We start from the raw sequence: 13,435 nt of genomic DNA on the forward strand, positions 1-13,435 counted from the left end.
ACCCACAGAATGCAAAGAGTGATATGAGTCCTTGCTTCCCTTCAGCCATCTATCACATGTGACTGTCTAAGGACTGACAACACAGGTCGGATTTGCAGCTATTGCTTTGTGTCTGGTTCATTGGTCCTTGCTTCATTGAGATGGTCTACTCCCGTGATGCCACTTGCAATGGTGTCATCAAGGTGATAGGTCTCCCAATGTCATTCTCAGTGATGTCATCATGTTAAAAGTCACCTATTGTCACCAGGGTCAAGGGGCACGTGATGTCTCTCCCTCTACTCTCTAAGAGCTGGAATCTAGAAATAATCGTTTTTCTTCTGAACGTGCTCTCTATCACGACAAAAATATTTGCACTGTGTGGTACATTCAGCAATAAAATGAGATGAGGGACAAGTGGCAAGCAGTCTTTTTAACCCCTTGGGCGCGGCCGCGATTCTGCGCCTGTGCGGCACTTTTATTGAGTGGCCAGGTTCATGACGGCCCCCAGCTGTCATCAGCACACGAGCACCGTGATGCATGGCGGCTGGGGGCCGTCATCAGCATGGAAGGGGTTAACCTCCTGCAGATAACGAGTTCATTGACAAGATGCTCTCCAGGTAACACCATTATGCTGGTTGCACGTTGATGGTGTCTGTACCGTTCTGTTGAAGTCTTCTTGCCCAGTTTTTCCACTGGGTTCATTTGATGAACTTGCTCTGATCCATTGACTGTGTTTTTTTATTTCCAGGTCCAACATCAGCTATAGGTGTGGCAAGCAGCTATTCAACCAATCAAGATGGACCTGGTTAAAGTGTTTCTACTGTTGCACCTCACTGCTGAGGTGTCTAATGCTGCAGTGAAGGACACCTACACATCTTCTCTCTCCAACCCTCCCCTGCAGGCGTACTCGGGCAATGCAGATGTGATCTTTGGAGGGGTCGCAGCCTTGCATCTGGAGAGTATTTATTCTCCTTCGACCTTACAATTCACGGAACCCCCAGCTCCCAGACAATGTCGAACGTAATGAAGCTGATTTTATTTCATATTCTTGTTTTTATTACCTGCTCTTGCAAACGATTGTATTCTCTCTCCTCCAGGAGGGAACCACCACATAATTATAACCAATAAAATACCTACTCAACAAAAGAAAGCAAATGAAAGTCAATTGTAACCTTTACCAGCATAAACAATAAAGGCTTGAGCTTGCAATTTAGCAAAATTTGAGCAGTATTTCAAAAAGTCTTCGGGCCGTAAGCATACATTTGCAGTTGGAAACGTTTTTGCCTGTGGAGAAAAAAGTAAAAATGTGTATTTGCATATCAGGCACCGCTTCCCAAGACTATGCTATGTGGAAATTCACACTTTGGAAATAGGAGCCCAGGCAATATGTCACATCACATTTTTAGGGGAACTTTTACTTTTATGGGTGCAAATAATAAAAATGCTAGAGTACTACTAACTTAATTTTAAATTAAATCTGTAATTAATTTAAATATAGTACATGAATTTAAAAAAATCTGAAATTCAATTACAAAATAAAGTCTCACCTAAATTAAAAGTCTAAAAATTAAAGATCTATATTTTATTTAATAATAAATGTGTTTTATTTTTAGATATTATTCAAATAAAATTATATTTATTTATATATCTAAGTATTTTGAATTATTTAATTTAATTTAACATTGTTTCCTATGGGGTTTCATTTTATGTCCCTTCATCCCCCATTTTCTATTGGGGGCGGTGCAATACCAGTGGTTGGATATGTGTGATGCTAGACTTACTAGTTTTTTTATTGACAGTACTAACTTAAAGTTGTATATTTAGCTCCACCCCGCTTTACAGCTGGTGAAAATGTGTCCACACTGTTGAGTACATTTACACTCAGATTTTGTGAATAGCCAAAGTTAGTAAATTACTCACTCATAAGTGTAGGAGTAAATTTGCACATGTAAATTATTCATGAGTGTAAGTTACCATTGTGAATAGCCCTATTAGGGTCCCTGCCTTGTCTTGGATCCTGGTCTGTTTTTATAACAAGCAATTTTTCAGCAAGAATATCAAGTGGCCATTCATGGCTCACTGAACTTGGCCACCTGCATGGGGGTTTGTGAGTAATGTACTTTTTATCTAAGCATAATATCATGTAAAGCTCGATTATTGGACTATAGTTAACACATTACATTAAGTTGTCCATATTCTTACATTGATTGTGTAGCTTTTGTTTACAACAGACTAGGCTCACATATAGAAATATTTGAACTGGCTTTGCATCACAAAAATGATGTAAACCTGTGCAAAATGTTTATTTTGGGGATATACTGTCGAAAGTACCTAAAGCAGAGTAAAGCACTGCTTTGAGTTACTCTGTCACTCTCTGTCAAGGGGGTGTTCCATGGGTTCCATATGTGAGTTTTCCACTGCAACAACCAGGGGTTTGCACCAAAAAATAATATGAATTTGAAGCAAGTGCAAAAAGAAGAAATGCTTTTAGTTCACCTTGCATATGTTCAGCACTGTACAGCATGCATCCGAAGTGGGAAAAGTTTTAAAGTTAGACTAAGCATATAGGGCCCGATGTAGGTCACCAAATACCGGTCGGTAACAGACGGTATTTGGTGATTGAGTTGTAGGGGCCATTTTACAGGATCGGTAAATTTACCGAATCGGTCAATTTACCGATTCTGTAAAATACTGAATCGGTAATTTTACCGATTCAGTAAATCCCAGATGTAGGTAGCACTGTTTACAGTGCTACAGGCCTTCAGAATTCGGTATTTTATCACCCAATACAGTTGGGTGGTAAAATACCGAATTCAGGTGTACATGCACATCTGTGCATGTACACCTGTGCCATGTGACACAAAGACATGCCCTTAGGGCATGTATGTGTGCCACATGGCACACAAGCCTGGAATTGGGGTGCTACAGGGTGTCAAAGTGACACCCCGTTCACCCTTGCAGGATTCCGTATTTACCGATTCGGTAAATACCGAATCAGTATTTCCCATTGATTCCTATGGGCTTCAAGGCCCATAGGAATCAATAGGAAATACCGATTCGGTATGTACCGAATCGGTAAATACCGAATCTTACAGATTCGGTAATTGTAAAATAAGAATTACCTACATCTGCCCCCCTTCCTATTTACCTACTCTTAATCGGTATGATTCGGCATTTAAGAGTAGGTAAATAGGATTTACCTACATCGGGCCCAAAATGTTGTGCTGGAAGGGTATCCTTCCAGTACAAAACCTATGCTAGACATGAGACAGATACCTTTGCACAATGGTGCCTGTGTGGCACTCAGCAACCTGATGGTGTGCCAGCGCGAAGGAGCGAGCAGGACACTGCCATATCTCTGTAGTTATGGTGCTTTTTCTCTCCCTCCCATGCAAAACTGGGCAGCAACTTTGTTTGCTGCACTGCATTGTGGGACCTCTTTGTAAATCTGGGTGTTGTGATTCAGCCATAAAAGCACATGCAGGAGTTGTGAAAATTGATTCATACCACAGGCACTGCACTTGCATTTATCCCACCCTTGTTCTGCAGAACTCTCTGTGCCTAAATAGAGCCAAAGGGATGTATTTTATGAAATGAACAATCAGTGAGGCAAATAAATGTATTCTTTCCCAGATTTTGTGTTTTTTTGGACAAACCTCATTGCCTTGAATTTGTATCTTCTCATTTTAGTGTAGCACTAATAATGGGTTAAATTCTTGTGCCATCCTTAGGGTCATGTGAGAGATATGCAAGACAATAGTGCTGGTTTTGTGCTTGCTTTGTCCAAAAGCTTTCTTTTCCTGATAAAGCTGAACACACATTAAGAAAAACACATTAAGTGATACCAGCCTCTGAAACCATTTGAAACAATGTATTCCTCAAAATGTGCGCTGGTGTCTAAATCACAAACACTGTGCACACATTTTGTTTCAACCAGTCTTTTTGCACTCGCTGTTTATCAAGTGGTATAGGGCTAAATCTACATAAAACACAGCTTGGATAAATGATTCCCATCAAAAAAAAGTTTAAAATATTCTTTCTCAATTTTTTAGCAGCCAGATTCTGTGCATATTTGTTATTCCTCTTCATGAGTTTGATTTCCTTTTGCATTTCAGAATTTCTATTGACAAGTATCAAGCTATCATGGCCATGGTTTTTGCCACAAGTGAAGTCAATAGGAATGCAAACCTTTTGCCAAATACAACTTTGGGGTTCCAGATTTTTGATTCTTGCCACTCAGATGCTGGTGCCTTGCAAGCAATGCTGTGGCTGCTCACTGGCCAAAACAAGACAATCCCCAACTACAGCTGCCGTGCAAAACCCAAGCTGGCCGGCTTCATCGGAGATGGTTCTTCTTCAGAAGACTTGTCCACTGTTAGATTCCTTGGTGTCAACAGGATCCCTCAGGTATGAGACAAATATTGTAATTAATAATTAGACAGTTCAGTTTCAATGGAATTGAATGCAGATTGGCATAATCTCAGATGGGGCAGTTTTTGGATCACAAGCAGTAAACACGAATCTGAAAACCTGATTATAATGTCTTTGAATTTGATAATATGTCTGAAAAGGGGCAAAAATACACCTTTGTCAGCACTTGGAACTGGCCTCTTAGAAAAGTGTCTTGCTAAAAAACAAAATGTTTCTTAAATATTTTTTGTAATCCTTGTTTGTTCCCTAATGTAGTGACCTTAGTTCTTGGACATGGACCTGGTACAAAATCAATTAGAAGCACAGAAAATTGAGAATATGCCTGATTACACTTGCTTTTCTGAAACTCAATGGGCCAGATTCAGTGCCATTAGCCTCATGGCTGCTAAAGAGATTTTCCTGGTGTGCTGGGTCCTAATGTGACTGGGTGTGGTCATGACGGAACGGTTCCGTCATGAGCACAGCTCAACCGATGCTCATGACGGAACCGTTCCGTCATGAGCATCGAATGGGTTAATCTAATGATTACCCACTGACAACATTTCCAAGGGCAGGTCTGTGTGATGACCAAAAACAATCCACTCAGCAATTGTGGTTGCACCAAATGAAGCGTGTGCGCACCCAGTCTCTATTCAGTGTGTCCATGACACCAACTCTCATCCTTACATATATGCATGCCAGATCTCACACTATGTCCTGCCGCAACATTAAGGTAAACACTACACATCAACATGGACCAACATTACCACTATCACATATTTCTTCACAGGCTTTAAGTCTCGGAAAGTGTAAATGTATCCTCTAATGAGAAATTTACATGATTTTGTCTGAACATAGTGTCAGGTTATCTGGGCTACTTGAGCTTGTTGGAGGCGGTGGTCTTCCCCATCGCTCACTATGCTCTGATTGCTGATATCATAATCTGGTGGTCAGAGTGCTGCTCTAGATGCCTAGCAGGCCACCACCAAGGGCCTGTCGGTATTGGTCCTCCCAACATCGTAAGAGGGCACTTCGTCTTTTGGGGAATACCTTGAAGGCTCTACACATATGACCCTTTGTGTAATTTGGAAATGTGTCTACTTTCAGAAATATATAGCTTTCCTAGATCACACATGGGTTTCACACTGACCTCCACAAACTGGTAGTAGGTTGAAAGCACAAAAAATCAGAAAAGTGGGCTATCTCTTTGAAAAAGGCCAAAACTGTGTTTGAAAAATAGGTTTTTTGATGGAGCTCCACATGATCCTATAATCTGGGAAGATGGAGACTTTAGCACAGCAAACCATTCGTTGATGTCTTTGTTATCTAAAAATACCCTTTTATCTAGAAGATTTTATGCATATTTTTTCAAATAACTCAAAGTTTAGGTATATTTTGACAATTGTCTCAGCTCCCTCCAGGGGAATCTATAGACACTGAGTACCTTTCGAACAACCAGGATGTTGGAAGAAAAAGGACACACATTTGCCAAGGATACCTTATATGGACAAAACGTTATGGAGGCCTAAGCACAACCTACCCCACATAGCAAAGAAAGGGCTTGCCACTATGCAGAGTGTCCAGCAGCTAACGGGTTAATGGTAATGGGCAATTTTTATTAAAGGTTACTTTATTGAAAGCCAATCACAGGCAAGGTGGTTTGCTGACTTAAGTAGGCCACCATCTCTGTGATTGTTTCAATCACAGTTAGTTACGATTTACAACATAGCTCATGAATATGAATGAGGTAGATCTGTTTGCAACCTACTCCTAATCAGGATATTTTGAATTGACCTGTTTGTACGTAGATTGATTAAGAAAATGTACAGTGCCAGACAACAGACAAAGGAAAGCCCATAAGCATATCATCAACATTTACTAAAAGATAACTGTTGTCCATAGATCTAGCTTTACACGTCAGTGCATTCATTTTAAAGGAAGGATAACAGCACCAGTCAAAATAGAATTAAGGCATATATTATCAGGACATCGATGACTGTTTGAAAACAATCTCTGAGCCTGCAAAATTAATGTGCTAGTGAAGTAATTGGCAGATAAAACAATAAGCTTTCTGCAGAAAGCAATGACAGCCACGATAAATGACACAAGTGGATTGCCATTGCTTTGTTTGCAATTCACTTTTTTAAATGTATGCTATATGCTACACATCTTCTTGAAGAAAATCTACCTTAGTTTGCAGAAGACAGTCATATCGCAAATGGTCAATCTTCTTCATTGGTACATCTGTCTGACCAAGAGGGCATAGTTGAGACTTATGTGCATTATCCTACCAAATAATTGTATAGCAAACAGAGTGTAGATATCCCTTGCCTCTCCCTTATTTATAATCAATAGAAAATTGCTTACTAGCATTCATGGACCACTGCAAGTACACACTTTAGGGCAAGTGTACTTTTATGTCTGATTTTCAATAACTGAATCTGATCAACTTTATTAATTGTCTGCTCTAAATAGATCAGCTATGCCGCAGAACTTCCCATCCTGAATGACAAAATCCAATTCCCTTCTTTCCTGCCGACGGTGACCAACCCTGATGCCCAGCCTCTGGCACTAGTACAGCTTCTGCTCCACTTTGGTTGGACGTGGATTGGAATCCTGATCTCCAACGATGACATTTGCCTCCAAGGTAGCCAAATTCTGAAGCGAGAAGCAGAAAAGAGGCAGATCTGCATTGAGTACTTTGAGACTTTACCAACAGATGCCAGCCGCGCCTCCTTGGACCATACCATAGGAGTACTGTACAGATCCACTGCTGCAGTTATTATCTGCTACACCTTCGAACATCATATCATCCCAGTTCTGAAGGGTATATCTTTGCTTGGCGTCTCTAATAAAATATGGATTGGCATTACTACTTTGATGTCTGCATCAATGTTTGCCATACAGGATTTAGGGCAGTTGCTAAATGGCACTTTGGGATTGGCAGAGTACAACAGGGAGATCCCTGGGTTTAATGAATTTTTCTATGGAACTCATCCATCTATGTATTCAGGAGACATTTTCTTGGTAAGGTTCTGGGAGCAGATGTTTGATTGCTCCTGGACAGAAGATCACAAAGGAGAGAAAGCAGCAGATGGGTTCAAATCTTGCATTGAGGCTGAAATATTACAAGATTTTGATGCTCTAATGGCTCATGGAAGGTTCACTCACTCTGCTTACAGTGCTGTCTATGTTTTGGCACAAGCCTTGGATGATCTTATTTCTTGCAAACCGCAAGAAGGTCCATTTGTCAACAGATCATGTGCAGATCCTCAGAGCTTCCAGCCTTGGCAGGTGAGGGCCCTCGCATATTGATATATAGCTTACTTTTTCCAATGTCAATTCAGATTATCTCATTTGAGAATGTGTATATATACATGTGAGAGAATTATTAAAGCATGTGATCAAAAGAATCTAATTGAAAAGGAAGTGTATTATTCAAATTCTCTCTAAATGCTTCATGCATTAAAGAGCCAGTCAGTTAGTCAGTAATTCTTTATTCGATGATTAAAAAGCATCATAAAAGTACAAATATATTTACAAAGTTAAAAATAGAATTAAATTACATCTGAGGATCATCTCGAATTACCAATACAAACAGATAAAAATACGTACTTAAAAACTACAAGATTAGCTGACTCCTCTTGTGTTTCATAGAGGGTCCATGGGTCATTACCTCTTTGCAGGTAGATTAAAGCCGTTTTGGCGTGCCTAAACTTTTCTTTTTTTTTAATTTCCACCAAATATTTACGCCGGAGGTGCTTATAAAAAGAGCACAAAAGTACAAAATGAAGGGTGTCCTGCGGAGACCTATTGTCGCAGCCGCAGGCACCCTTCTACAGCTGCCAGATTTTCCAGGTCTTTATTTGACTAACTGCTTCATTCCTGTCCTGGTTATAATGCGATGAACCAAAGGGCAATATGCAAACCTTGAATGCAGCAACTAGGCATGCCTGGACACAGAGAGTTTGACAGGGAGTATTTTCCTCGGAAGCCTGGAGAGGACCTTAGTAACCAATTTTGTGATTGACTCAATTTGGTTTTTAGTAAGTGTTTCATTTTATATTCCAGTAGATGATATCCATATCTAATAAAGAACAGATATGCACACTACACCACTTTAGGCATTACTTGAATAAAAAATGCACTTTTACAATGATCACTACAAAATTAAAAGGCTTTTAGGGTAATTTAAAGTTTGACAGAGCTTGGCTCCACTGTGGCAAACTCACAGTTCCCCCATCTCATGTAGTGATAGGGAACTACGGATTGGCCATCGGTGGAGCCTCCGCTGAATCTGCTGGTGCACAATCATCAGCAGTAGCCACAGGGTTGCTGCCTTTGTGCATCATAAGGTGCACCCTATCATGAGTGGGTTCCCATACACAGATTGCACTGCCACTGTCTGCAGCACCGCGTATCCCAGAAGGGAAAATCTACATTAGATCCACACATAGTGACAAAACTCCCAGTGTATGTATACATTTTTTTTTAGCTGCTTTGTGAATCTGGCTGCAATTAATACTTGGGACAACGGAGGACTTGCATCATAAAATGGGGGTCTGGCACTCTTTCAGTAGACCTGGCCCTGCATCTGATTGTGCAATCTCCGCATCCCAGCATCCACGAGGGTCAGAGGGCAGCCCTCCCTGTCACTAGCACTTGCTCTGCACTCTAAAGTGCCTCAAGAGGTGCCACCGCATGGCACACGCCTAGGCAAGGCCCAGGCCAAGGGCGGGCCCATCAGCGAGAGAAAGAGGCAGGTAGGGCCAACCCCACTCCCCCTCCCCCCCGGTTATTTTACACAAATGCCCAATATGAAAACAAACCGGGAGGGAGAAAAGTACTTTGGGGCATATTACCAAGCAATAGTAATAATTATCGCTGTTGCTTGGTTAGCGTGAAAAAATTATCGCCGAGCTGTGGCGATTTTTATCGCAGATAAACCTTGGTATTACCGAGGTTTATCGCAAATGCGATAAAAATCGGCCGCAATGCATGAATATCGCTGAAAAGTCAGCGATATTCATGCATTAGCGAGCTAATGCTCTTAGCCATGTTATCCACCTCCCATTGGATAACATGGCTAAGAACTGCTCAGGGCAGGTGTTAGCTTTTGGAGATATTTGCGCTTAGCGCGTATATCTCCAAAAGTTGGTAATAGGAGATAGCGATGTTAGCGACTGTTTCCAGTCGCTAACATCTTGGCACGCCCACTTTGCATGTCATTAGTGATAAATATCACTGACATGCAAAGTGGGGCCCAAGATGGTCGCTATCTCCTACTAGCTGTTGCTAACTGGTGTTAGCAACAGCTAGGTAATAGGGAGATATTTTTATCTCTGATTTCTTGACTTTTAAAGCCAAAAAAGCGGAGATAAACCCCCTTGATAATATGCCCCTTTGACTTTCTGTACATTCAATGGATTGCTTCAGCTTATTCCTGGCACTATGGCACAGTGGTTTTAAAGCATAGCATGATTCAAAATGGAGAAAAGGAAGGCAACCACTAGCCCCACATATGCTACAGTCCAAACAAAAATCCTGAAACATTCTATACACACAGCAGCTAATTGTGTGTCCTGAGATATTGACACTCTAATTGAGAAGGTGCACAGTATCTTGAAAAGTGGCGGCCCCGGGGATGTTTACAATGATAGAAGGCTTGAAGGGGGGAAGGTGGCAGAAATATTTAAGAGAAAGCCAAATACATTTAAACCTACTCTCTACAGCCCAAAGAGCACCAAACTCCCTCCATATCACAAGAACAAACTGGGGATTTCCAAGTCATTTCAAATGTAGACTGTTTTAACAGGTTTGAATGAATGAATGAATGAATGAATGAATGAATGAATGAATGAATGAAAGAAAGAAAATTTATATCGCGCAACTAAAACCCGAAGGCATCAAGGCGCCTAATTGCTTCAGATGTACCCTCCTCCTGCAGTCTGTGCATTAAGTGCCACTCCAGTTCCATCACTTGATATAACTTTGCATCACCCCAATCCTTCTACTCTTGAAGCAGCAGTCAACCTCATTAAACCTCTTAGGGGTGAGGTTAATGAATTGAAACAAGCTATACTTGGTGTAGCCGACTCTCTTGCAATATTCTCTAGCAGTCGCGTATGTCGCCCCCTCACTGAACAATGGGGTTCCAAGTTCCATCACTCTATTTCCTTCCGGAGATTCTACCCAACCTTCACTTGACTTCCAAGACAATCATTGCGTGCACCACAAGGGGCTCAAAAGAAGTGCTAGTAATAATGAAGGCTCATACAGGAGCAACTCTGATATGTTGCTGCCCCTGCCGCAGCCTTAGGAGTTGCCTATGGCAACAGAAACTGACTATGCTACTGCTTCTCGCACATGCTCTTTGCCTCCAACTGGCCTGCTCTCCATGCCCTGTTTGTTTAGCAACCCTATGTCCCAAAGGAAACCTTCCCATCTAAGGATTTGAGCACTTGTATTCATCACTTTCATGTTAAAGATTCCCAAATTACTCCCTGACTGCATTGAAAACAGGGATTCCTTGCTAAACAAAGTCTTGCATTGTTACTCATTTGTTCATTCTGATATTGTGTATGCACGATGTTTTCAATCACGTGATACCCAATGGGATATTACTGACCACAGACTAGCAACCCAGAGCTGGTAACAGGGCTAATTGTATTATATCAGCGTACATTTTCCCCCTCTGGGGTCAGAAATCTGTTTTAAGTCGAGGCTTGCAGTGGCTGGTAGGACTTCTATCCACAGTACAAGGTCCATACTGCATCGGGAAAAGAGCGTTACCCCTGCCTATCCTCCTAACAGTAGACTATATTGGTTTGACTACTGCCCAGCTTACCTGCTTTCCCACTGGCAGCTACACCACTCTCTTTGACAGGGCCACATTTATTCCCGCTGGGGACGCTATGGTCATCGTCTCTGATTATAGGGTTGGTGTGACAGCCTCAAGGGACATTATGGTCACCATCTCTGATGATATACAGAAGAATTATTTAATTCACCGGCTCCGAGGGCCTTTTGTTTTTTGGAAAAAAGCTTTTTGAAAAGAATTCGCAAATTACCACCAACTATAAGTTGGTGGTAATTTGCGAATCCTTAATGGCATTTTTTGAATATTTTTTGTCTGATACATTGCATTTAAGGAATCGGAAAATGTGCGATTCCTTAAGTGCAATCGCAAAATAAGGAATTGCAAATTTTGCTATTCCTTATTTTGCATCAAACATGTTTGATACATACCATTTCTCAAATTAGCATTCGCAAAGGTCGAAATTCGCAGAATTTCGGCCTTTGCGAATGCTAATTAGCTTGATACATATGGAGACGTTATATGATTCTTTTAAAGATGACCTTTACGGTGGGTCGCAGGTATGCCTTGGAGTGTAACAAAGATCACAGCAGGTGGGGGGTCCTATGGCATTATACTTGGACACACTTTTAACCAGCTCCTTTCATTAAAGGTCGACAGCAGGAAAGGAAGAGAAGAAAACCCGAAGACCCTCCTCCCTAAGCTCTATCAGTTAATTGCAGGATATATCCCTTAAATCCTTGAAGAACAGGTAGGGTATTGAGGAGGTGGGTCCCTATCGACTCTGAAATACCATGGTGTGATTTCACAAGGAAAGAATTGCATTGCTAAGTCTAACATAAATGCCATGTAGTTGATTGCCTCAATATTGGCCTTGACCTTGAAGGCAAAGAACAAGTGTGACAAGGAGCAACCCTTCTTTGCACCTCTATCCACCGGCCAGGAGACAGAGATGCTTTTCCCAAGTTTTTACTCAGGCCATCAGGGTTGAAGGCAGGATTCGTATCCATTTTCTCCAATTGGGGCCCATCCCAAATAATTTTAGGATCCAATGCATGTTCAAAGACAGCGGTCAAATGTAGGGGTTGCAGAACGCGCAGAGTTTCACTCAGCGGAATTCCGTAGAGTTACATTAAAACTCTGTGATATTCCACGGACTTCCGCAAGCCGGTGGATTCAGCTCATTGCTTTGCATGCACAGATTTTTAGCACCGGGAGCTTGTTTCTTGTTGTGAAATCAGTGCGAACAGTACCACACAGCATGCCTGAGAATTCTGCCTATTTCTGCCGCTTGAGTAGATTTTATACTCACGCAACAGCTTTCACAACGTGAACAGTAGCAACCTGCCGCAACTGCCCACATTGAGAAATCTCTGCATCACCACATTTGTGCCATATTTTGAAGGAAGCTTGCACCAAGGGGACTTGCAGCAACATACTTGTTCCATGTCTTTTACACTTTTGCGCTGCTGTTGCGTCCCTTTTGTGACGAAGTGGCGAAGTAAAAAATGCGGGCAATTTACAGCGTGACGTATTATGGAGTATCTAGGGAGAAGCTTGACATGACTAGCACTACAATACCGCAATTGTTCCATGTGTTTAAAAGAAACTTGCAGTGTCATGCTTGTACCATGTGTTTCAGTGAAGTTGAAAATGAAGAGCATACATACAACTGGGCAGTGCATCTATGGTCTTCCGCCATTGGCTTGGTTGCCAGTGCTTGGCTCTGTCTAGCAGATAACCGCTGGTCTTTAGTATGTCAGGTAATCTAAGTAACTGTATTTGGTCTGCTTACTCTGTGTTTCTCTACATCCAGAGAAGTCTAACCACAGGAGATGTTTCCCTTATTTCATTCCCTAGCAGCTCACCTACAAATGCAGACTAGATGTAATTGAAAAGTAAGAGTATCATCCAATGTCAATGCTTCTGTACCACAACTTTCTGATGCAGAGCTCCAAGCATCACTGCTACAAGATTTAAAACCATGCCACCATCTTGAAACTGTGTTCTACATATTTTGTAAGGTTTTACTGTTCCAAGATGATCAGTGCAAAGTTTTACTCTTTTTTTAATAAACTTTATTTTTCAGTTTCAACAAACATGCAGCAGCAGTACAGGTACAACGGCTAGGTTTGGCAGAGGTAATGAGAACACACATTGCTATATACTACAGGCAATTTATTCTCGAGGCTTCCCGTTCACACCTCATCAGCCTTTCATCTGCCTATT

The 13,435-nt window shown here is 41.4% G+C and overlaps 1 protein-coding gene across 1 annotated transcript in view; it reads left to right on the top strand.

Moving 5' to 3' along the window:
* The first annotated feature begins 775 nt into the window (after nucleotides 1–775).
* LOC147684538 (vomeronasal type-2 receptor 1-like) overlaps nucleotides 776–13,435 on the top strand; it is a 40,836-nt gene continuing 28,176 nt past the window's right edge. Inside the window, exons 1-3 of the mRNA XM_086939698.1 lie at nucleotides 776–999; nucleotides 4,095–4,386; nucleotides 6,865–7,683. Coding sequence (XP_086795824.1) covers nucleotides 776–999; nucleotides 4,095–4,386; nucleotides 6,865–7,683 — 1,335 coding nt within the window. The remainder of the gene's footprint in view (nucleotides 1,000–4,094; nucleotides 4,387–6,864; nucleotides 7,684–13,435) is intronic.

This window comes from Lissotriton vulgaris, chromosome 10 (assembly GCF_964263255.1).
Source record: "Lissotriton vulgaris chromosome 10, aLisVul1.2, whole genome shotgun sequence".
In the NCBI taxonomy this organism is placed as follows: domain Eukaryota; kingdom Metazoa; phylum Chordata; class Amphibia; order Caudata; family Salamandridae; genus Lissotriton; species Lissotriton vulgaris.